General features: G+C 45.2%; 1 protein-coding gene across 2 annotated transcripts in view; it reads left to right on the forward strand.

Annotated features, from left to right (window-relative positions):
- The window catches only part of mcf2a (MCF.2 cell line derived transforming sequence a), a 188,674-nt gene that overhangs the window by 87,562 nt on the left and 74,422 nt on the right, over nt 1-26,690 (forward strand). For both annotated transcript variants that reach the window (XM_063061166.1, XM_063061167.1), the window contains 7 exons: nt 880-999; nt 3,179-3,295; nt 6,284-6,433; nt 8,225-8,340; nt 13,609-13,723; nt 21,833-21,952; nt 23,188-23,379. In XM_063061166.1, the coding sequence (XP_062917236.1) occupies nt 880-999; nt 3,179-3,295; nt 6,284-6,433; nt 8,225-8,340; nt 13,609-13,723; nt 21,833-21,952; nt 23,188-23,379 (930 nt within the window). The remainder of the gene's footprint in view (nt 1-879; nt 1,000-3,178; nt 3,296-6,283; nt 6,434-8,224; nt 8,341-13,608; nt 13,724-21,832; nt 21,953-23,187; nt 23,380-26,690) is intronic.

Consider the following 26,690-nt stretch of genomic DNA (forward strand, 5'->3'; position numbering starts at 1 on the left):
AAGTTTTCCACACTGGTCAGGAGACAGGTTGAAGGGTAATAACTGTTGCTGAACCTGGTGGTGTGAGACCTCAGACTCCCGTACCTCCTTCCCTGGTAGCAGTAGGAAGAGAACATGGCCTGGATGGTGGAGGCAAATGAGAAATGAGTGCATCTACACTGAATGGCATTGCAAGAAAGCAGCATCCATCATCAGAGACCCCCACCATCCAGGCTGTGCTGGAATCAGGAAGGTACAGGAGCCTAGGACACACACCACCAGGTTCAGGAACAGTTATTACCCCTCAACCATCAGATACCTGATCCAGCATGGATAACGTCAACTCACCACAATGAGCCTTAGGTCCCACAGCACCAGGTTCAGGAACAGTCATTACCCCACAAGCATCAGGCTCCTGATCCAGCCTGGATAACATCAGTCATTTCACCGCTGAACTGATTCCACAACATATGGACTCACTTTCAAGGGCTCTACAACTCATGTTCTCAACTTTATTTCTAAATCTATATATTTTATTTCCACAATTAGTCTTCTTTTGCACATTGGTTATTTGTCAGTCTTTGCTTATAGATTATGTTTTTAATAAACTATATTGTATTTCTAGATTTTCCTGTGACTTCTTGCAAGAAGTTGGATGAATCTCTGGGTAGTACCTGGTGATACATGCATACTTGGATAATAAGCTCACTGTGATTTTGATACTGATGTACGCTTCTTTCTTGCGGCAGTACTTCATGTAAATGTGCTTTACACTGGGAGGGGTTTGCTTGTGATGGATTGTGATGGTAGGTGGGGAGGGATGTGCCGTGAGGTACTGGGCTGAATTCACTGCTTCCTGGAGCTTCCCCTCCCGGTTCTGACATGTTTTCCCTCCCCAAGGCCTGCTGTCCAGGGAACCTGCAGCTCGTCCTGGTGCTGCGTCCATCCGGCTTTCTACAGCGTGCCATCTCGGACATCAGCTTCCGCCTTAGCCAGGACGAATTCATCCTAAAACTGCCGGTAAGAAATGCTTCCCTCTGTCCACGGTGTCGCCTCTCACCCTCTCAGTCCCCCCACCTTCTCTGCATTTCCTCTTCTTCTTAAACCCATCACCCGTACTGGGGCATAGGCTGCCAACAGTAGCTCACCAGAGTCCTCTGTCCTGGGCCTAAAGAAGATTAATTGGCCCTGTGGCTTGTGTTTCACTACATGGCTTTATACATTTTCAAGATGAGGATTCTTCCTCTCCCAGGTCTGTATATTTCACCTTCTCTCTATTCCTCCCTTTAATCCTGTCCTCTCTCGGTCCCTGCCTTCCACCTCTGAAGGACCTAACTCGCTTTACAGCCCCACACAGTACCAGAGTGTTGTTCAGACATCAAAAGGCTTTCCTGATGCAGCCGTTGTTAAAGCAAGGCTGCATCACCAATGCTATTCATCAACACTGGCCAAATGGCCCACTGGGTTTGTGCTAGCCCTTCGTAGACGGGCCTCCTGCACTTGCTGTACGGTGCTGCTGTCTTGCCTGATTTCCATTTGAAGGCCGAAGCTGGATCTGCATGGCCACACCCCAGGGCCGTGCATTCTGAGTGGCACGGTACCGTAGTGGGCAGTGCAACACGTTTACTGCACCAGCTATAGGATGGGGGTTCAATTCCTGCCGCTGGCTGTTAGGAGTTTGTAAGTAATCCCCGTGACCACATGGGTTTCCTCTGGGTACTGGGGGTCAGTAGTAAGAGAGTTGTGGAAATGCTGAGTTAGTGTTGGAATCGCGGGCAATCCTGACTGCTTTGATTTGATGCAAATGAAGCATTTCACCATTCAGAACTTTTTGATGTCCATGTGACAAATAATACCAATCTTTATTTTTAATATCTGGAGGGTAATTCGCTGCTTTAAAACAGTGCCTCAAAGTTTAAAGTAAAAATTATGATAAAAATACATATGTGCCCCCATATAAAGCCTTGAGATTCATTTTCTTGCAGATGTTTGTGGGAAAATAAGGAATACAATAGAATTTACGAAGAACGTTTCCTACTCCAGAGTTCCTTCGGCCCATTCGAATTCTTCCACCTGTAGATTTCTGATGGAGCGTGGTCCTGGAGGGTGGGTGTGCTCGTGGTGAGACACACAGCCCCGATAGCTGTCACCCCACAGACTTCAGACCTAGCCCAGTGACTGACGCTTGTGCTTCTGAATCAGGCGGTTGTGGGTCAAACCCTCTCCGGTGTCAGCCACTGTGCTGTTAGAGCTGATATCTTTCAGGTGGAGCTCACCCAGGGCCAAACGTTTCCTGGGGCTGGCAGGAAAAAAACCCCACAACTGGTACTTGGCGAAGAGAAGGCCAGATTTTTGCTTGTAGCTCTCAGGCAACTGCACCTGATTAAGAACAATTTAGCCATTTAGAGATACAGCATGGTTACACGCCATTGCACAAGATATAGGAGCAGAATTAGGCCTTTCAGCCCATCAAGTCTGCTCTACTATTCCATCATGGCTGATTTATTATCCCTCTCAATCCCACTCTCTTGACTTCTCCCCATTACCTTTGACACCCTGACTAATCAAGAACCTATCAGCCTTCACTTTAAATATACCCAGTGAATTGGCCTCCATAGGTGTCTACGGCAATGAAAACAACAGATTCACTGCCATTCGGTCTTGATGAAGGGTTTGACTGAAATCATTGACTCTATATTCCACTACTGTGAGGCCACTCTCAGAGTGGAGGAGCAGCACCTCATGTTCCATCTAGGTAGCCTCCAACCTCAAGGTATGAACATCGATTTCGTCTTCCAGTAATATTTTTCCCTCCCTTCCCTCTTCTTCTATTACCCATTCTGGCCTCTTCTATCTATTACCTCGCAGTTTCTACCTCCCACCCACCTCCCCCCCCCAATCTGGTTTCATCTATCACCCGCCAGCTTGTCCTCCTCCCCCTTCCCCACCTTCTTATTCTGACATCTCCCTGCTCCTTACCAGTTCTGATGAAGGGTCTCAGCCCAAAACATCGACCGCTGATTCACTTCCATAGATGCTGCCAGGCCTGCTGTGTTTCTCCAGCATTCTCTGTGTGTTGCTCTAGATTTTCAGCACTGCAGAGGGTTTTGTGCTTGCGCTGTGATAAAGGTGAGTTCTCCTGCCCGGAGTGTCTGGGATGTGACGTCTATCCACGTTGTTGGTGTTGGTGTTCCCGCAGGTTGTTATGTTGAACTCGGTTACAGAGCTTCTGAACTACATCGAAGAGAGTCAGCTGACGCGTGAGTTTGGCGGCACCCTTGACTACTGTCACCATGAGTGGATCCTGTTCCGCACGGTACGGCTCGTTGTGTGTCTGCGTGTGTGTGTGGTGGGGGGGAACAGGTTGTCTGTCCATATTATGCAGTTATGTTCCTCTCGTCTGTGGATCGCATCCAGCAAAGACTGTAGACACATCTCGGTTTGCTAATTAATCTAACATTAACCAGCAGGGAAGATCATTGGCTGCAGTCTACCATCACTCCAGGAGACTTTGCCTTACAAACCAGTTGGAAAGATCACTGGCTGCACCTCTATCATCATTCCATGAGGCTTTGCCTGCCAGTCAAACCCTAACCAGCTGGAATTCCTTGAGGAAATAACAGGCAGGATATACAAAGGAGAATCAGGAGATGTTGTTTATTTAGGTTATCCTTTAACCTCTAACTTGATATTTTATGTATGTGTGTATAAAGAATAAATACATATATGAATTTATATAGAATAAATATATACTGAATATTTATTCATTGTAATTGTTGAATATTGTTTTTTGTTGTATGTCGTACCAACTTCTTCTTAAGTCCATCACCCCTGCTGAGGCGTGGACGGCCGACAGCAGACCACCAGACTCTCCCGTCTTGGGTCGAAGGCTGATTGGCCCTGTGGCCTCTCCTTTCAACGTCTGAGAGGTTTGGGTGTTTATGTGGATGGTAGGGATATGCAGGGCTATGGTCCAGGCACAGATTGATAGGACTAGGCAGATTAATACTTATCACAGTCTGGATGGGCCGAAGTGCCTGTTCTTGAGCTGTAGTGCTCTATGACTTTATCTCAGTCCCTTCCTGTTTACTGCCGAACAATGATTGCATATTTGCAAATATAAAAGAATACCTTCTGTCTGGAGTTTGAGGATTGTGTGTGGGAGGGAGGAGGGGAGGAAAGTCTTGTTCTGCTTTTGTTGCTTTGTTGCTTGTTAGGTTCTGTGTTTTTCTGCCCTGCTATGTTGGCACAGGAATATGTGGTGACACTTACGAGCTGCCCCCAGCACATCCTCAGGTTGTTAATGCAAATGACACATTTCACTATATGTTTCGATGTACTGTACATGGGATAAATATTTTTTCCTGAATCTAAATCTTTTGGAATATTGTGTTATTATCAGACTTTGGCCAAAACTGACAAATAGAAATAAACTGGTGCTTTGTTCAGCATCTCTGCTTCATCTGCAAAAGTGGGATGTCCCGCTGGCCAACCATTTTAATTTCTATCTCCATTCCCATTCCAACATGTCAGTCCATGGCCTCCTCTTTTGCCATGATGAGGCCACATTCAGGGTGGAGGAGCAACACCTCATATTCCATCCAGGTAGCCTCTAACCTGATAGCATGAACATCGATTTCTTCTTCCTCTCCTTTCCTCCTCCTCCTAATACCCATTCAGGCCTCTTACCACTTCTCCTCACCTGCCTATGATCTTCCCCTGGGTCTCCCCCTCCTTCCCTTCCTCCCACGGCTCACTCTCCTCTCCTGTCAGATTCCTCCTTCAGCCCTTTGTCTTCCAGCTTCTCACATAGAAACATAGAAAATAGGTGCAGGAGTAGGCCATTCGGCCCTTCGAGCCTGCACCGCCATTCAGTATGATCATGGCTGATCATCCAACTCAGAATCCTGTACCTGCCTTCCCTCCATACCCCCTGATCCCTTTAGCCACAAGGGCCATTATCCCCCTCCCCACCCACATGGCTTCACCTATCACCTTCCAGCCTGTCCTCCTCTCCCTCCCCTGACCTTCCGATTCTGGCATCTTTCCCCTTCTTTTCGGACCTAATGAAGGGTTTCAGCTTGAAAAATCGACTGTTTATTCCTTTCCATAAATGCTGCCTGACCTGCTGAGTTCCTCCAGCATTTTGTGTGTGTGTGTGTGTTACTGCAAATAGAAATACAAGCAGTGTCTCCCTGACCTACATCTGCTGTCCTACTAGTTAACAATATCTTCACCTAAAATAGAACCATGGTGCGCATTAATTATGGATGTTGATGCAAGCTGATTTATAACAAGATAACAATTTCCTGACATTTTGATTTCCTCGTATCCAAGCTGTGCCAATGGTTTGGTGGAATTCCTTTCAATGATGTGGGTTTAAGTTTTGCCTTTGGTTTCTTTTTCAATGTTTTTTTCAGTCCCCGAGTGACATCCAGCAGCCACTGAGGCCACTTCTCACTGATTATCTTATTTAACTTCCTGTTTTGCCCTGTTTCAATTTTCTCAGGCCCATAGGTTTGATAAGGGTTCATGGTGATTTCTGCATCCGTGAAATTGTCTCCCTGCTGGATGTGTGTCTGGGATTGAGTGTTTCTGGGCTGTAGAATATACATGTCACAGGTCTTTCAGCCCACGATGCTGTGCTGACATTCGAACCTTCTCCAAGAGCAATCTAACCTTTCTCTCCCACGTAGCCCTCCATCTTCTCTCATCTAGGTTGCTTCGATGTATTATTTCTTATATAGAAATACAACACGGAATAGCCTCTTCTGGCCCTTTGAGCCACGCCACCCGTAATCCCCCGACTTAACCCTCACCTAATCACAGAACAATGTACAATGACCAATTAACCTCCCAACGGGTACGTCTTGGACTGAGGGAAGAAACCCCTGTGGTCACAGAGAGAAAGTACAAACTCCTTACAGACTGCTTCTGGGACTCTGTGAATTCAAGGTGCCAACTCTGACCATACACTGGCACTCTGCAGGACGTGTCCATGCCCAGTGTGCTGTGATGATAGGGGGAAGGTGTCTGAAACCACAAGGGCAGTAAAATCACTGTAATCCTCCTCTAAATTCACAGAGGCTCTACTTCCTGTAGGGGAGAAGATGACCTTAGGTGGGTTATGGATAAATCCTGCAGATGTAGATAAATGTTCAACCTCTCGAGGCACAATAACAGCACAGCACCCACTTGATGGGCTGAATGACCTGTTTCTTTGAAAGTGGGGATTTGAATTTCCATGGGAACTCTTGTCATGCTGCTTTTGTCATTGTTTACGTCTGTCTGTTCTCATGTTCAGGCAATCGAGAGCTTTGCTGTGATGGTCAAGGACATTGCCCAGATGTTGCAAGCTTTCGGCACTGACTTGGCTGAGGCTGAGTTGCCCGGTGACCTGCCCTCAGTGGAGGCTCTGCTAACCACCCGGACAGAGAAGTACCGCCAGTTGAAGGTGAGTCCTTTCGGGATCTGCTGGGCACCCCCACAGGGTCAACTGGTGTTCAGGCTGGATATCCCTACTTGGTCAGCTTGTGTGCAGAGGGGAAGCTGCTGGATCCTAGATGGTAACAGTCTTCTCCCTGGGGTAATCACTTACGTAATCCCATCAAGGTTAATTTTATTGTCAAAGTATGCATGTACAATCCAACTCTGATATTTGTCTTCTACAGATAGTCATGAAATGCAAAATAAAACATGGGAGTTTTGGAAAGGAAAAAAAATCTACCCATCAACCCCCCCCACATGAAAAAGAAACAAAACTAGCAAACCCCAAACCACCCAGCCCCTCCCTCGCACCCAGATGGGCAATGGCTGCTCATACATCAAAAACCCCACAGCCCAACCCCCTCTCTTGCAAAACAGAACAACGACAATAGTATCAAGCACCCATCCCCTCTCCACACATACAAAAACTAACAGATCGCCCACACAGAAAAACCAACAAGAATATCAGACCCCAAACACCCAACCCCTCCCTCACACAAAAACCAACATATCGCCAACGCAGCAATCAGCAACAAGAAAGAAAATACAGAAAACTGAAGGAGATCAATATAAACCACAATCCAATAATCACACAAATCTCAGAATTTCAAAAACAGCCTCCCATCAGCATTGAGGAGAACAGCCGCACAAACTCAGTCCTTCTGTGAAGAGTGACCACCAAGCCGGGTCTGAACACCACCAAACCCGAGGCCTCAGTGGAGGGCGAGTTCTGGCCTTCTCCACATTCACTTCGATGCTTCGGTCTTCCTTGATACTCGAAATGGAGTTGATCATGGTTGAAATAGCACCCCGTGTCTGGTCTTCTGTACAGGGCAGCTCATGCTGTCTGTCCTGCCTAGGGACAGCAGGGTACGAGATCATTTGATCAAATTCCAAACAGGCTCCAACAGTTTCAGAAACAGAATCAAGACAAAAAAAAACCAAGCAGAAGATGTCAAGAAAGAGCCCCATGCCCAACCCTCCTCCTTTCGCAGCCAGGCTGGAGACTGTCGGTGGTGGAGTTGCTCCGTAGGGTAGTGGACACCAAAACTAAGGGACAGAAGTTTAGGGTGAGATGGGAGAGGCTTAAAAGGGACAGTTGTGGGCTGCCCCCAGAACATCGGTAAGTTGGGTTAATCATTAACGCAAACGTCGCATTTCATCCTATGTTTCAATGCACGTGATAAATAAATGAACTTGAATTTGAGGGGTAACTTGCTCACACAGAGGGTGGGGAGTTTAAGGAATGAGCTGCCAGAGGAAGTGGTTGGGGCGAGGACAATAGCACCATTTAAGGAACATTTGGTTGGATAGATACCATGAGGGGTGGGGCTTAGAGGGATATTGGGAATTGGGTCTACCCGGATGGACACCAAGGTCAGTATAGACTGACTGGGCCATGGGGCTGTATCTGCTCTTCAGTAAAGGAGAAATTTTACAGCAGTCCTGGGTGAACCTAAAACATCCCCAAATATTATTTTGTGGAATATTCTTACCTCAGCTAACATCATGCAAACAGCTGACCATTAGACATAGGACCAGAATCAGGCCATTCAGCCCATCGAGTCTGCTCCAGATCTGGCCTCATCCACCACATTGCGGAAGTAATTCGAGGGTGCTTCTTCAGTAGTGAGGTGCTTGGAGAAGGAGGAGATAAGGGGTGTATACAAATGCATGGACTTTCTTTAAGATGTGTGGGTTCAGAGGCTCGGAAGGCCACTGAGTTCTTCGTTCAACTGCTGCTTCTTGCTGTGTCCAGAATGACGTACGGAAGGTGATCAAAGAGGGGGAGCTGCTGCTGACCAACTTGACGGAACCCATTGGTAGCAGCCAGTCCAGTGCGGAGAAAGATGGCGATCAGGCCACAGTGAAGAGGTGAGTGCTGTGACACACACACACACGCGCGCACTCACACCATGCTCACACACAAACACGCGCGCGCACTCACACCATGCTCACACACACACTCACACCATGCTCACACACACACACACGCGCGCGCGCACTCACACCATGCTCACACACACACTCACACCATGCTCACACACACACACACGCGCGCGCGCACTCACACCATGCTCACACACACACTCACACCATGCTCACACACACACTCACACCATGCACACACACACACTCACACCATGCTCACACACACACTCACACCATGCTCACACACAAACGCGCGCGCACTCACACCATGCTCACACACACACTCACACCATGCTCACACACAAACGCGCGCGCGCACTCACACCATGCTCACACACACACTCACACCATGCTCACACACACACTCACACCATGCTCATACACACACGCGCGCGCACTCACACCATGCTCACACACACACACGCGCGCACTCACACCATGCTCACACACACACTCACACCATGCTCACACACAAACGCGCGCGCACTCACACCATGCTCACACACACACTCACACCATGCTCACACACACACTCACACACACACGCGCGCGCACTCACACCATGCTCACACACACACTCACACCATGCTCACACACACACTCACACCATGCTCACACACACACTCACACCATGCTCACACACACACGCGCGCGCACTCACACCATGCTCACACACACACTCACACCATGCTCACACACAAACGCGCGCGCACTCACACCATGCTCACACACACACTCACACCATGCTCACACACACACTCACACCATGCTCACACACACACGCGCGCGCACTCACACCATGCTCACACACACACTCACACCATGCTCACACACACACTCACACCATGCTCACACACACACGCGCGCGCACTCACACCATGCTCACACACACACTCACACCATGCTCACACACACACTCACACCATGCTCACACACAAACGCGCGCGCACTCACACCATGCTCACACACACACTCACACCATGCTCACACACAAACGCACACCATGCTCACACACACACTCACACCATGCTCACACACACACTCACACCATGCTCACACACACACTCACACCATGCTCACACACACACGCGCGCGCACTCACACCATGCTCACACACACACTCACACCATGCTCACACACACACTCACACCATGCTCACACACAAACGCGCACGCACTCACACCATGCTCACACACAAACGCGCGCGCACTCACACCATGCTCACACACAAACGCGCGCGCGCACTCACACCATGCTCACACACACACTCACACCATGCTCACACACACACGCGCGCGCACGCACACCATGCTCACACACACACGCACACCATGCTCACACACAAACGCGCGCGCGCACTCACACCATGCTCACACACACACTCACACCATGCTCACACACACACGCACACCATGCTCACACACACACTCACACCATGCTCACACACACACGCGCGCGCACGCACACCATGCTCACACACACACGCACACCATGCTCACACACACACGCGCGCGCACGCACACCATGCTCACACACACACTCACACCATGCTCACACACACACACTCACACCATGCTCACACACACACGCACACCATGCTCACACACAAACGCGCACGCACTCACACCATGCTCACACACAAACGCGCGCGCACTCACACCATGCTCACACACAAACGCGCGCGCGCACTCACACCATGCTCACACACACACTCACACCATGCTCACACACACACGCGCGCGCACGCACACCATGCTCACACACACACGCACACCATGCTCACACACAAACGCGCGCGCGCACTCACACCATGCTCACACACACACTCACACCATGCTCACACACACACGCACACCATGCTCACACACACACTCACACCATGCTCACACACACACGCACACCATGCTCACACACACACGCGCGCGCACTCACACCATGCTCACACACACACGCACACCATGCTCACACACACACGCGCGCGCACGCACACCATGCTCACACACACACGCGCGCGCGCGCACTCACACCATGCTCACACACACACGCACACCATGCTCACACACACGCGCGCGCGCACGCACACCATGCTCACACACACACTCACACCATGCTCACACACACACGCACACCATGCTCACACACACACGCGCGCGCGCGCACTCACACCATGCTCACACACACACTCACACCATGCTCACACACACACTCACACCATGCTCACACACACACGCACACCATGCTCACACGCACACGCGCGCGCGCGCACTCACACCATGCTCACACACAAACGCACACCATGCACACGCACATATATATATATACACATGCACATATATACACTCATGCACACACATGCGCACACACATATACACACACAAACCACGTGCACACACACGTATGCACACATGCACACGCATGCACGTATATATACACTCACCACGCACACACATGTTCATACGCACATATACACACACCGCACGCACGCACACACACAATGTGCACACACAACTGTCTCTCACATACACGCTCTCAATCACACACTCTCTTTCTCACCCTCACACACTGGACTAATAAAAATCTCAGATTTCAAAATAGTTAATGCTTTGAGTAAAGAATCATTTCCAAGCTTTACTTGTCAGAATGCTGTGTCTGATCATGGAGTGTCCTCGCCTCCTCTGGCAGAAGTTTTTTTCTTCTCTCTCAACTCCCTTCAAAGTTCGTGAACCTTGACAAGGTCACCTTTTCACTTTCCACATTTCCGTCTCTCCCCCCCCTCCCCTTCCCCCTCCCCTCCCCTTTCCCCTCCCCTCCCCCTCCCCCTCTCCCCCCTCCCCTTCCCCCTCCCCTCCCCCTTCTCCCCCTCCCCCTCTCTCCCCCCCTCTCTTCCTGAGAGGAAGCTCCCACTCCCAATTTAATGTTACCCACGGCATGTATCTTGACAGCAAGTCCAAACACTAACCTTCACGTGTGGCTTAGCTGTTCAGCCCAGTGGAACCATTTCTACTGACAGGAGAAGGGCAAAAGCAGCTTACTGGCACCTTAAAACCGGAGGCTTCAGGCAGATGGGGCTCATCAGCCACGGCTGGCCGCTGATCTGGGAGAAGGAAAACTCTGGTCTCAAACCTCGGCTGCTTTGCAGTGATACCCACTCATGGGGAAGGCTTCAGGAGTAAACCCTCAGGCAGCCTGATGCTGAGTTCAGTGTTGACTGGCAACTTGCCACTGGTGCCAAACTGCATGGGTCTCTGCTGCCCCCTTAGATTCATCGGCTGCTTGGAGAAGGGGAGCAGCTTGGTCTCCATATCGAACTGCCCCGGCTTGTGTTTCCACTGATGGCCCTGTGACATCCATGGTCGACCCTGACCAGCGGAGTTCCTCCTGACCATGTAGTGATGTGGTCAAATTCTGAAGACTCCATTATTGAACTGGTCCTGAATGCAAGAAGCAAAGACCAACACACTCTGCTTACACCGGGCAGAGATTTATTAATCTTAATGGAAGGCCGTTGACAAGAAACACTAATACTGCCTCCACACCTGACCTACTGAGCATTTTCAACAATTTTCCATTCCCTACTCTGCCTCTCCTTTTACCTCACCTCTTCTGCCTGTCACCGCCCTCGGTGCCCCTCCTCTTTCCCCTTCTCCTGCGGTCCACTCCCCACTCCTATCGGATTCCTTCTTCTCCAGCCCTTTCCTTCATTTCCCCCTCCCACACCCACCTGATTTCACCCATCACCTTTTACCCTGTACTCTTTCTCCTCCCCCACCTTCTTACTCTGGCTTCTTCCCCCTGCCTGTCCTGTCCTGATGAAGGGTCTTGGCTTCCGATGTCGACTGCTTATTCCTCTCCATAGACGCTGCCTAACCTGCTGAGTTTCCCCAGCATTTCGTGCATGTTGTTTTGGATTACCAGCATCTGCAGAATCTCTCGTGTTTATATTTTCTGACTCATTTCTCTTTTGGATTGGTTATTAATAAATAAATGTATTTGTGGCAGCTTTTAGTTATTGTGAATCTAGGATCGGGGTTGTCTGATGGGAACAGGGTTGCTGGACTGGGTGGTGACAGTCTTTGATGAGAAATCTGGAAGACTTAAGATGTGCAAATTCACAGATGCAGGAAAATGAAGAGATAGGGGTGAGAACAAAATTGAATACCTCTGAGACAAGGATGTTCCCAGGACTTGAGGGCCTGAATTATAAGAAAAGGACTTTATTCACTCGAGTATAGAAGAACAAGGGGAGATTTGATAACGGTATATAAAATTATAAGGGTATAGATAGGGTTAAATATGTTTTTCCCCTGATATTGGGTGAATCTTCAACTGGAGTTAAGGGTGAAAGGCAATATATTTAAAGGAAACCTGTGAGGGCAATTCTTCGCTCAGAGGGTGTGTGGAACGCTTTGCCAGGGGTGGTGGTAGAGGCAGATACATTAGGGATATTTAAGAGACTCTTAGATTGGCACATAGATGATAGAAAAATGGAGGGCTATATGGGACGAAGCGGTTAGGTTGATTTTCGAGTAGGTTAAAAAGTTGACACAACATCATGGGCATAAGTGCCTGTACGGTGCTCACTGATTCCTCTAAACTGCATAGGTGTGCTACCACGCAGTAACTGAAATGCTCCCATGCACGTTGCCGTTGTTGCCACGCAGATGGAGTAAAGACACATGAGAAAATGTTTACAAAACATAGAAGACTTTTTTTGTTGTGCTGTATTTCATTATACCCTTAAAGTAATAAATAAAATCAAAAGCAAGTGATTTTTCAATTTTCATTCTAAATATTCACAGTATGCATGTTACAACAAGAGAACATTTAAAGTGCTGTGCAGTTTTCAGGCCGTATAAAAACTCCTCCTCAGAGCACTGGTTGGCCTGTATCTGAGAAAAAGTTGACTGTGCTGTAATGTGCCAGGTTCTGTCTTCTACAGTCTGTGTTGAGTCAGGAAGTCTGTAATTTTCCAGTTGGAAAATTAAGTGGTGTTGCTCAAAATCAGCTCTGTCTTAGCACAGTTTGAAGTTGTTTATGGAGGTGCGAATGGAAGAATGTATTACCAGTTTGAGAGAGATGTTGGGGCTTTGTGTGGACAGCTCACATTGGAATAGACGTATCAGTCTTCTCAAGAAATGGATCATTAATGAGACTGAAGGTTGGTTGCCATGGGTTTGATATTTACTTGTCTCCCACACCTCTGTCTCACAGACTCTTAGCCCAGCTGCACGACATGGAAACAGCCTTTGATGGATTCTGGGAAAAACATCTCCTGAAGCTTGAACAGTGCCTGCAGGTCTGGAGATTTGAACAAAATTTCCAAGAGGTAATTGCATAGGTCCCAACCCATCTTTGAATGACCTCATCAGATTCAGATTCACGTTCAAGTTCAATGCACAAAACATTGGAGGAACTCAGCAGGTGAAGCAGCAATTACAGTCAGTGACCGCTTTATTAGGTACCCAATGAACTGGCCACTGAGTGTATGTTTGTGATCTTCGGCTGTAGCCTGTCTACTTCAAGGTTCAACACGTTGTGCATTTAGAGACGCTGTTCTGCACACCACTGTTTTAACACATAGTTATTTGAGTTACTGCCATTTTCCTGTCAGCTTGAATCAGTCTAGCCGTTCTCCTCTGACCTCACTCATTAAAAAGAGATTTTCGTCCACTGAACTGTCTCTCATTGGAATTTTTTTTGTTTTATACACCATTCTCCGTAAACTCTAGAGACTGTTGTGTGTGAAAATCCCAGGAGATCAGCAGTTTCTGAGATACTCAGGTCACCCCGTCTGGCACCAACAATCATTTCATGGTCAAGGTCACTTAGATCACATTTCTTCCCCATTCTAATGTTTGATCTGAACAACAACTGAACTGCTTGATCATGTCTGCATGCTTTTGTGCATTGAGTTGCTGCCGATTGATTGTCTGATTCGATATTTGCATTAATGAGCAAGTGTACGTAATAAAGTGGTCACTGAGTATATTGATATAGATGCTGCCTGACCTGCTGAGTTCCTCTAGCATTTGTGTATGTGTGTTGCTTCGGATTTCCAATATCTGCAGAATCTCCTGTTTTTCAGATTCAGATTTATTTATTTATCACATATTCATGGAGATGAAAGATCCCATGGCACTACACTATACACTCCTGATCATTTATCTTAAACCAACATCAAAGAAGAAAAATAGCAGCCTAATAGAATTAGGCAATTCGAACCGTCAAGTCTATTCTGCCATTCTATTACACCTGATTTATTATCCCTCTCAACCCTATTCTCCTGCCTTCTCCCCGTACCCTGTGATGCCCTGACTAATTAAGAACCTATCAATCTCCACTTTAAACATAGCCAATAACTTGGCCTCCACAGCTGTCTGGCAATTGTTTCCACAGATACACCATCTCTGGCTAAAGAATCTCCTCATCATATCTATTCTAAAGGGCAAAAGAATAAATCAAGGAAGGTAGTGCACCCGTGGCTGACAAGAGAAATTAGGGATAGTATCAATTCCAAAGAAGTAGCATACAAATTAGCCAGAGAAAGTGGCTCACCTGAGGACTGGGAGAAATTCAGAGTTCAGCAGAGGAGGACAAAGGGCTTAATTAGGAAGGGGAAAAAAGATTATGAGAGAAAACTGGCAGAGAACATAAAAACGGACTGTAAAAGCTTTTATAGATATGTAAAAAGGAAAAGACTGATAAAGACAAATGTAGGTCCCCTGCAAACAGAAACAGGTGAATTGATTATGGGGAGCAAGGACATGGCAGACCAATTGAATAATTACTTTGGTTCTGTCTTCACTAAGGAGGACATAAATAATCTTCCAGAAATAGTAAGGGACAGAGGGTCCAGTGAGATGGAGGAACTGAGCGAAATACATGTTAGTAGGGAAGTGGTGTTAGGTAAATTGAAGGGATTGAAGGCAGATAAATCCCCAGGGCCAGATGGTCTGCATCCCAGAGTGCTTAAGGAAGTGGCCCAAGAAATAGTGGATGCATTAGTGATAATTTTTCAAAACTCGTTAGATTCTGGACTAGTTCCTGAGGATTGGAGGGTGGCTAATGTAACCCCACTTTTTAAAAAAGGAGGGAGAGAGAAACCGGGGAATTATAGGCCGGTTAGCCTAACGTCAGTGGTGGGGAAACTGCTGGAGTCAGTTATCAAGGATGTGATAACAGCACATTTGGAAAGCGGTGAAATGATCGGACAAAGTCAGCATGGATTTGTGAAAGGAAAATCATGTCTGACGAATCTCATAGAATTTTTTGAGGATGTAACTGGTACAGTGGATAGGGGAGAACCAGTGGATGTGGTATATTTGGATTTTCAAAAGGCTTTTGACAAGGTCCCACACAGGAGATTAGTGTGCAAACTTAAAGCACATGGTATTGGGGGTAAGGTATTGGTGTGGGTGGAGAATTGGTTAGCAGACAGGAAGCAAAGAGTGGGAATAAACGGGACCTTTTCAGAATGGCAGGCGGTGACTAGTGGGGTACCGCAAGGCTCAGTGCTGGGACCCCAGTTGTTTACAATATATATTAATGACTTGGATGAGGGAATTAAATGCAGCATCTCCAAGTTTGCGGATGACACGAAGCTGGGTGGCAGTGTTAGCAGTGAGGAGGATGCTAAGAGGATGCAGGGTGACTTGGATAGGTTGGGTGAGTGGGCAAACTCATGGCAGATGCAATTTAATGTGGATAAATGTGAAGTTATCCACTTTGGTGGCAAAAATAGGAAAACAGATTATTATCTGAATGGTGGCCGATTAGGAAAAGGGGAGGTGCAACGAGACCTGGGTGTCATTATACACCAGTCATTGAAAGTGGGCATGCAGGTACAGCAGGCGGTGAAAAAGGCGAACGGTATGCTGGCATTTATAGCGAGAGGATTCGAGTACAGGAGCAGGGAGGTACTACTGCAGTTGTACAAGGCCTTGGTGAGACCACACCTGGAGTATTGTGTGCAGTTTTGGTCCCCTAATCTGAGGAAAGACATCCTTGCCATAGAGGGAGTACAAAGAAGGTTCACCAGATTGATTCCTGGGATGGCAGGTCTTTCATATGAAGAAAGACTGGATGAACTGGGCTTGTACTCGTTGGAATTTAGAAGATTGAGGGGGGATCTGATTGAAACGTATAAGATCCTAAAGGGATTGGACAGGCTAGATGCGGGAAGATTGTTCCCGATGTTGGGGAGGTCTAGAACGAGGGGTCACAGTTTGAGGATAGAGGGGAAGCCTTTTAGGACCGAGGTTAGGAAAAACTTCTTCACACAGAGAGTGGTGAATCTGTGGAATTCTCTGCCACAGCAAACTGTTGAGGCCAGTTCATTAGCTATGTTTAAAAGGAAGTTAGATATGGCCCTTGTGGCTACAGGGGTCACGGGGTATGGAGGGAAGGCTGGGTTCTGAGTTGGATGATCAGCCATGATCATAATAAATGGCGGTGCAGGCTCGAAGGGCCGAATGGCCTACTCCTGCACCTATTTTCTATGTTTCTATGTTTCTATGTCCTTATATTCTGAGTCCGTGCCCTCTGGTCCTGGACTCCCCCACTATAGAAAACATCCTCTCCACATTCACTCGGTCTAGGCCTTTCAATATTAGAAAGGTTTCAATAAGATCCCCCCCCCCCCCCCCAATTCCTCTAAAAGGCCCAAATCCATCAAATGCCTTTTGTGGTGAATATGTTTCCTGGAACATCTTCCCACTTACAAGATTTCAAATGAAATTATTAGTTTCAAGTCTTTGGGATCTCCTGAGATCCAAACAGACACAAACAAATAAAACACTTCTTTTAATGTAATATGACTGATACCAGGTTTTGAGGAAGTGTGCTAGCCAATATGCATGGGGTTTTTTTTTAGTGCTTTTTCTGAGAAACAGAAAAGAAAAATGTCCATGAATGTAAAATGTGTTAGCTACAATGAAGTGAGTGAGCCTCCAGTTTGATGTAGACACTGGGCATTTTCTGTTTTCATTGCACTAAATATTTATGCCTGTGTTCAAGACTCAGTTCATACATCATGCTGCTGTGGCAGTGATTTCCAAATTAATCTGCAATGGCAGTGTGACTATTATTTATTTATTCAGTTGTTTAGAACGCAGAACAGGCCCTTTTGGCCCAATAGGCTCTGCCACCCGGCAATCCACCTATTTAACCCCAGCCTAATCACAAGACAATTTACAGTGATCCATTAACCTACTGAGGGATATGGCTTTGGACTGTGGGAGGAAACTGGATCAGCCAGAGGAAATCCATGTGATCACACGATGGAGATACAAACTCCTTACAGACAACACCAGGACTGAACTGGAATGCCCTGAGTGTAATGTCGCCCAGCATGGCATTGGCTACCTTCAGAATTCAGAGACACGCCTTCCAGATTCCCGATACTCTTCCTGCCAAATTATCACAGGTTTGCCCTTGACATACGTCAATACAATGGTCTAGTGATTAAGTCAGCAGACTACACTCCAGTAATCTATTGACCCACTACACTGATTCTGGAGAATTTGGATAAAACAGGTTTTAATTTTGAAAAGAAAAAATTTTAAATGTTAAGAAATCTAAACGTATATGTTTATAGAACAAGGTCTCAGCAATCAAGCAATATTTCAGTGCAACCTGATTTTGTAAGTTTTTCATAAAATATGTGTTTTTCCTGTCATTACCTAGTTTTTGCCAGACACAATAAAAAGCTAATTATTCCTATTTATTTAGTCTTGTATAGATTTAGAGCTTTTAAGTTATTGTGTCTACACCATAGGTATACATATATGCTGTTATATGTCGAATATTCACTTTTGTTCATTTTTTATACTATTTCCCATGTACTCCTTTTAAAAACTCTTACATCATGCAACTTTTATCATTAGCATTAAATATACAAAATAACAATTTTGGACATAAAAAACACATTTTTAATTTTAAAGAGACAATTACTTTAAAATCAACTGTTTTGGAGGAACAGATTGTAAGCATATTAATTTAAAACAAAGAAAGTTCCGTTTCACGGTGGTGACTGAGATCTGACAGTGGTGACAGTGGCCTAATTACAACAAAAATTCCAATCTTTTCACCACTCAAGTCAATGCTTCCTTGCTTAACAACTTTATTTAACAATTTGGTACAACAAATAACAATTTGTCATGTACATTTTATCCTTCTGTAAATATTAACAATGGTAAACAGCAAAATAAAAACTACAGTACAACTGCAATGTTTAAGCATAAACATCAGAAAACACACCAGGAACTAAAAAAAAATTCCATCCATTTCTGGGCTTGAAAATCTTCGAAAACGTTCAGTCAGCTTTATCAAGAAGTAGACGATTAATATGCTCCTCCTCTATGAAGTCCGTGACTTCAGCAGACAGGTGGTAGATCTCCCTCATCCTGCTTGCATGACCCGGTGATGATGGCTCCATCAGTCTGACCAGAAACTGGTATGAAGCACATATCCTTTCCACCTGGTTTTGGATGGAGTCGCGTGTTGGGCCCATGAGGGTGGAAAAACTCCACTGGAACATCTTGATAATGACCATCCACAGTGACAACTTTTGCTAACCACCAATTTTGGTCATAAATGACTGCAAGCCAATCTCCACAATTAATGACACCACCAGATATATCTCGTAGTCCCATCAGGACCACCCTGGGGTTCCTGCTCCATTTCTTCCATCAGCATTGCCAAAGGCCCTCTGTTCTTTCCCCATTGTGGTAGAGCCATCATCCTCCTCAGCCTGTACCCTGGCATGTGTATTTTCAGTTATCTGAAATGTTGTTGGGCTGAAACACTGGTATATCTGTGGCTCACTGCAGAAACACGACAATGATCTTCAATGGATGCTGTTTCCGTAAGGTATGACCTGATGGATTTTCCTCGTTGCTGGTACAGGTTTTAGTGGTTGAGAAAGGAGTGCATCATATGTCTGCCTGTCACCTTCAGCAATATGATAGAGCTGAGTACTGCAAAGGCTTCTCCCAACCATCTCATCAAAGATTTTGCTTCCCTGTAGCATCTGCTCTTTTTTTCTTGGTGATTCTTTTGTTCCTTTATTTCTAGTTTGCTCACGTCGCCAATGTGTTTTCAGTTTGTTTTTATCTTCTATTATCTCTTGAAGTTTATTTTGCGAAGCTTTCATCTCTCTCAAGTATCTCACTCTTATTTTCTTTCTTTCCCTTTACCCTGCTATAGACTGCCTACTGCGAGCTGGCTCCTGTATAGTCTGATCCAATGGACTATCTGGAGGAGTTTCTGGGCGTTCTGGGCCCTTTCTCTTACGCTTTCTCGACTCTTACTGTCTATATTTCCATGCCTTTCTCTTACTCCTCTTTTCCCTTTCATTCAAATCACTGATAGTTTTTATCTTCTCATCCTCTACTCTCTTCTTCGATCTTTGCTTTTCCTTCCTCAGGTACTCCTCCTTTAACTCTGGCTCACTATATATTTTCTCTCTCCGCCTTTTTTGGTATTCCCTGTTTCTTCTCCTTTGCTCCTCCACTGATAGCTGCTGCCTAGCCATAACTTCCTAAAATACATAAAAGAAAGGTCAGAATTTAATGGAACTACTATGAAATTGTGCAAAATTACTATGAATTTAATTATGTTTAATTTGGTGAAATTTTATAAAATGATTATGAAATGGTGCAACTAAATTCATTTATGGTTTTAGTCATTGGGGATATATAGGCATCATGAGACCATGGATTTGCACCTTGGAAGGTTTCCAGGGCGCAGGCCTGGGCAAGGTTGTATGGAAGACCGGCAGTTGCCCATACTGCAAGTCTCCCCTCTCCACACCACCAATGTTGTCCAAGGGAAGGGCATTAGGACCCATACAGCTTGGCACCGGTGTCATTGCAGAGTCATTGGGGATACGTATAGTAAGGAAATATTGTAGGCCTGTGTGTGGAAGAAATAAAGGGGAAATTATATATATTATAAATAAATATAATATATTTATTATATATTATTTATTATATATTGAAACATTACAAGCCATATTACTATTTATTGTGATCATAAATTATATTCAAGCCTCCACTGAGGATGATGTGGATGTTTTTGTCAACATTGTCAAACTATGTGTCACCACTATCGGGCAGAGAACCTGACGGTGGTGACAAAACACACTTCTTTACACGACATGCACGAGTTGTACACAGGAGCCATCTTGTTTTCCCTCTGGCCTCTACTTAAAATGCATAAATTTAAAATAATTCTTTCTATACAAAAGAGACTGTTGACCCATCATGGTTGTGACAGTAGCAACATCAATAAATATGTAAAAATTATTGAAAAATAGCAAACTGACAGGAGCTTGTTTGACCTTGTTGCATTTAGCAGATGTGGAGGGTGGAAAGGGGATCCTCAGGAATATAGTTGACCATGTAGTTGCCTGATTTTATTGCTTTTTTTAAATATAAATATCTGATGGTGTTGACGAAAACTTGGGACACATTTTGGGCAACCACAAAATAAGAGTAAATGTTGAAAATTCACTGCTTTTAGTTTAAAAATGGTTTTTCACTCTACTCTTTCATCTAGCATATATATATTATACATTTGAAATGATTTTTTTCACACTTTTTTATCAAATTGAAATTATAATCTCTTGTCTGAGGACAACTGATTTTGTGGCTACTGGGCTATTATATAATCATATAATTTATAAAATTAAAAACAAACATATGAAAAAATGTTGCATTTGTGCAAAAGACCCTCAGATGATCAACCCTGATTATTTTAAATAAGAAAATGTTATTCATTTTCAATGGAATTAGCACTTGAAGTGGGACATGTTTTCGCCGAAGTCTGCATGAATTTGAATCCCATGACAGTAGCTGGTGAATTTATATTCATAGTTAAATCAATGTAATGCATTATATCAATAGCTTATCTAGTTGACTAATGTACTTCAGGGAAGAAGATTTGAGAAGACCATAAGATATAAGAGCAAAATTAATCCCATTTGGCCCATCAAGCCTTCTCCACCGTTCCGTCATGGCTGATATGTTATCCCTCCTAACCCCGTTCTCCTTGCCTTCTTCCTGTAAACTTTGACGCCCTTATCAACCAAGAACCTATCAACCTCCGCTTTAAGTATAGCCAATGAACTGACCTCCACAGCTGTCTGTGGCAATGAATTCCACACATTCATCACCCTCTAGCTAAACAAATTCCTCTCATCTCTGTTCTAAATGTATGTTCCTCAGTTCTGAGACTGTGCCCTCTGGTTCTAGGTTTAGAACTTCCAAAAATGAATCACTTAATATTTTTTTCTGATTGAACACCATTTGCCAGTTCTCAACCCAGCTCTGCATCTTATCAGCATCTCCCTATAACCAAATTTTAGAGTTTTCTTTGGAATGGTTTCCCCAGTCACACATTTTGTAAGAATATTCAACTGGATTCTGTTCTGCAGGTAAAGATGGCCTTGGACTATTTGTCATCCGAGGAAGGAGACATCCCCGAAACTGGGGCCAGTGTTGCTGAATCAGAACAAGCTCTTCGTGAACTAACCAGCTTGGAAGAGAAATCTCAGGTAAAGCGTACAGGCTGCAATTCTGTTGAATTCCTTAAGTGAGGGTCGACCATAATACACAGGCCCAGGGCAGTATGATGTGGAGAGCAAGCTGTTGCCCGTGTAGCAGGCTCCCCCTCTCTGTGCAGCTGATGAATGGCAGAGACCGATATAAGTTGACACCTGCAGTGTTGCAGGAGTTACCAGTCAAAGTTGGACTGCCATAGGAATTCCAGCTCCAGACCTTTTTCCCTGTAGTTTAACTCCCAAAGCTTTTCCAGGACAGGGTATAACTGCAAGGTAGTGGAGGTTTGACATCAGAGTTTTCCTTCTCTGTCCCTTATGCATCCTTATATAAATAAGCTATGTTATGTATTTATTCTATGTATTTAAGTTACTTATATTTATTGTGTTTTTTTATTATTTAAAAAAAAGGCATCCGTTAGTCTCATGAGACCCTGGATTTGCGCCTTGGAAGGTTTCCAGGGTGCAGGCCTGGGCAAGGTTGTATGGAAGACCAGCAGTTGCCCATACTGCAAGTCTCCCCTCTCCACACCACCGATGTTGTCCAAGGGAAGGGCATTAGGACCCATACAGCTTGGCACCGGTGTCGTCGCAGAGCAACGTGTGGTTAAGTGCCTTGCTCAAGGACACGACACGTTGCCTCAGCTGAGGCTTGAACCGGCAACCTTCAGGTCACTAGACCGATGCCTTAACCACTTGGCCATGCGCCAACATTATTGTGTTCTTTGTCTTACTGTGTATTTTTGTGCTGCATCGGATCTGGAGTAACAATTATTTTGCCCTCCTTTACACTTGTGTACTGAAATAGACATTAAACAATCATAAATCTTTTCTAAAAAAAAAGATTGATTTTGTAAAAGAAGTTGAACAATGACAAAACTAAATCATGTCTTATGAAACACACACACACACACAATGCTGGAGGAACTCAGTTGGCCAGGCAGCATCGGTGGAAAAGAGTACAGTCGACGTTTCAGGCCGAAACCCTTCAGCAGGACTTCCAGCATCTGCTTATTTTCTCTTGTTCGTGACTTATGAAATCTTGATTTATGAGAATACAATCACACTGACATTCTGTAGCAATTAGTTCACAGAGATTAGAAAGGGATATAATTGATTAGCTGTCAAAGAGTTGGTAACATAGAGACCAAATCAGGTGATGTACATTCAGTGGAAACACGGGGCAGCGGTCTTCTGAGGCACCCTCAAATTGACTTGTGTGTTCTTTACAGAAATTGATCGGAAATGCTCAGGCTCTGATCTTGCAGGGTGATCGGTTGATATCTGATCACCATTATGCAGAGGATTTAATCTGTGAGAGATGCAGTGAACTCCGGCACCACTGCAAAGACTTGCTGGATGACATGAGAAACAAGTACATCTCTCTGAACAAATCACTGGAATTGCACATCAGATTACAGCAGGTAAGCTAACACTGATAAAATAAGATTAGATTTATTTCTCAGATTTACGTCAGAACATACAGTACAGTGAAATGTACCGTTTGTACAGTCCGAGGATGTGGTGGGGGCAGCCTGCAAGTCTCCTCCGTTAGCCAAGTGGCAGAGTTTTAAAGGTTCTGCATGGATACAATAAACATTCAGCAAACAGCATCCTTTGTATGTTCAAGTGGGAGTCCTTACCAAGCAGATTACATTGCCAAAAACAACTGTATGAGGTATCGCTTAAAATTGACTTTATCACATATACATCCACTATTGAAACACACTGTGAAATGTGTCATTTGTATCAACAACCAACACAGTCCCAGGATGTGCCCACAAATATCACCGCCCATTCTGGCACCAACGTAGCATGCCCACAGCTTACTAACCTTAACCCCTTCATCTCTGGAATGTGGGAGGAAGCCAGAGCACCCAGAGGAAACCACACGGTCACAGTAAGGAGAATGGAGTACAAACTCCTTATCGGCAGTGGCAGAATTAAACCCTGATGCTGATCACAGCTGTGGCAAAGTGTTACGCTAACCACTATGTTGCCGTGCCTCCTCTCTGAGCTTCACTTTGTGTACATCTTCTCAAAATTCCTCCAGCACCAAGATTAGAACATGATGACTCTGTGGATTATGATGGAAGCTGCCACAATGCTTTCATACCAGTGGTTGGAGTTAGATCAAAATGCTGGAAATAGCATTGCTGGAGAGAGAAACAATGTGACTGTGTCAGCTGTGTGACCTTCCATTAGCTCGACTAGATTAGCTAAAGATTATCTTTATTCTTCACATCTACATTGACACATCAAAACATACAGTGAAATGTATCGTTTGCTTCAACAACCAACACAGTCCGAGAATGTGCAGAATCTGCCCGAAAATGTCACTATGCTTCCAGCACCAACATAGTAAGAAAAACTTGTCCCGCATACAGTAGATGATTTCATTTCAGCTGTAAGAGACGGTGAAGAGATACAGGTTAGCTTTATTTGACACATCTCAAACTTCAAAGGAAAGTTTATTATCAGAGTACATACTCATCACCACATACAACCCTGAAATTCATTTTCTGCAGGCATACTTAGCAAATTCTATAGAAGAGTAACTGCGAACTGGAAGCATCAGGAACTGTTCACTGAAAAAAAACTGTGTAAATGCAGATATAAATAAATAGCCATAAATAACGAGCATGAAATAACAATATAACAGAGTGCTTAAATGAGCGTAGTTATCCCCTTTTGTTCAAGAGCCTGATAGTTGAGGGGTGGTAACTGTTCTTGAACCTGGTGGTGTGAGTCCTGAGGCTCTTGTACCTTCTACCTGATGGCAGCAGCAAGTAAAGAGCTTGGCCTGGGTGGTGAGGATCTTAATGATGGATGCTGCTTTTCCATGGCGATGTTTCGTGTAGATGTGTGTGCTCAATGTTTGGGAGGGTTTTACCTGTGATTGTACTGAGCTGAATCCATTACCTTTAGTAGGAATTTTCCCTCAAAGGCATTGGTGTTCCCATTCCAGGCCATAATGCAGCCAGTCAGCACACTTTCCACCACACATCTATAGAAGTTTGTCAAAGTTTTTGATGACATGCTGATTCTCTGCAGACTCTTGAGGAAGTAGAGGTGCTGTTGTGGTTTCTTCACAATTATATTTATATGATGGGTTCAGGACAGATCCTCTGAGATAGTGACATCCAGAAATTTAAAGTTACTGATCCTCTCCCCCTCTGATCCTCTGATGGTTACTGGCTAAAGGACCTCTGGTTTCCCTCTCCTGAAGACTAGACTCTGTTCCTTGGTCTTACTGACATTGAGTTAGAGGTTGTTGTTATTACACCACGCAGCCAAGTTTTCAGTCTCCCTCCTGTATGCTGATTCATCACCACACTTTGACACGGCCCACAACAGTGGTGTCATCAGCAGACTTGTATGTGCTGTTGGAGCTGTACTTAGCCATACAGTCACAGGTGTAAAGCAAGTAGAACAGGGACTAAGCTCACAGCCTTGTTGTGCACCTGTGCTGATGGAGATTGTGGAGGAGATGTTTTTGCCGATCCGAACTGACTGGGGTGTACAAGTGAGGAAATCCATGATCCAATTGCAGAAGGGGATATTGAGGCCTAGGTCTTAGAGTTTACTGATTAGATTTGAGGAGATGATGGTGTTAAATGCTGAGCTGTAATCGATAAAGAGCATCCTGATGAATGCATATTTGCTGTCTAGATGTTCCAGCGTTGAAGGATCTGCATTGAAACTTCCAAACATGTCATGAAATGTGTCTTTGCACTGTCGTTTGCGATATGCTGGAGCTACGTGTTGCCATGCTTGTGGCACCAACGTGGTATGCCCAGAATTTACAAGTGCTAACCGGTACTTCTCCGGAAAGTGGAAGGAAACTGAAGCACCCAGAGGAAACCACGCAGACACGGAGAACATATAAACCACACAGACACGGAGAACGTATAAACCACACAGACATGGAGAACATATAAACCACACAGACCACACAGACACGGAGAACATATAAACCACGCAGACACGGAGAACATATAAACCACACGGACACGGAGAACATATAAACTACACAGACATGGAGAACATATAAACCACATGGACACGGAGAACATATAAACCACACAGACCACACAGACACGGAGAACATATAAACCACACGGACACAGAGAACATATAAACCACACAGACCACACAGACACGGAGAACATATAAACCACACAGACACAGAGAACATATAAACCACACAGACCACACAGACACGGAGAACATATAAACCACACGGACACAGAGAACATATAAACGACACGGAGAACGTATAAACCACACAAAACACACAGACACAGAGAACATATAAACCACAGAGACACTGGGAACATATAAACCACACGGACACGGAGAACATATAAACCACACAGACACGGAGAACATGTAAACCACACGGACACGGAGAACGTATAAACTCCTTACAGGCAGTGGTGGGAGTTGAACCCTGATCTCTTGTGCTGGAAAGCGTTGTGCTAGCTGCTATGTTACTGTGCTGACCTGCTATCACTTAAATGGTTGGTAGATTGGTTTATTCTTGTCACCTGTTCTGAGTTGCTGTGAAAAACCTGTCTTGCAGATGGTTCGTACAGATACTTTGACGTAGTACAAGGGAGAACAATAACAGAATGCAGAACAAAGTGTTACAGTTACAAAGGGAATGTGGATAGACGTTAAAATGCAAAGTCATAACGAGGTACAGAACTGTGCAAAATTCTTAGACACATGT

The sequence above is a fragment of the Mobula hypostoma genome, chromosome 10 (assembly GCF_963921235.1).
Source record: "Mobula hypostoma chromosome 10, sMobHyp1.1, whole genome shotgun sequence".
NCBI classification, from domain to species: domain Eukaryota; kingdom Metazoa; phylum Chordata; class Chondrichthyes; order Myliobatiformes; family Myliobatidae; genus Mobula; species Mobula hypostoma.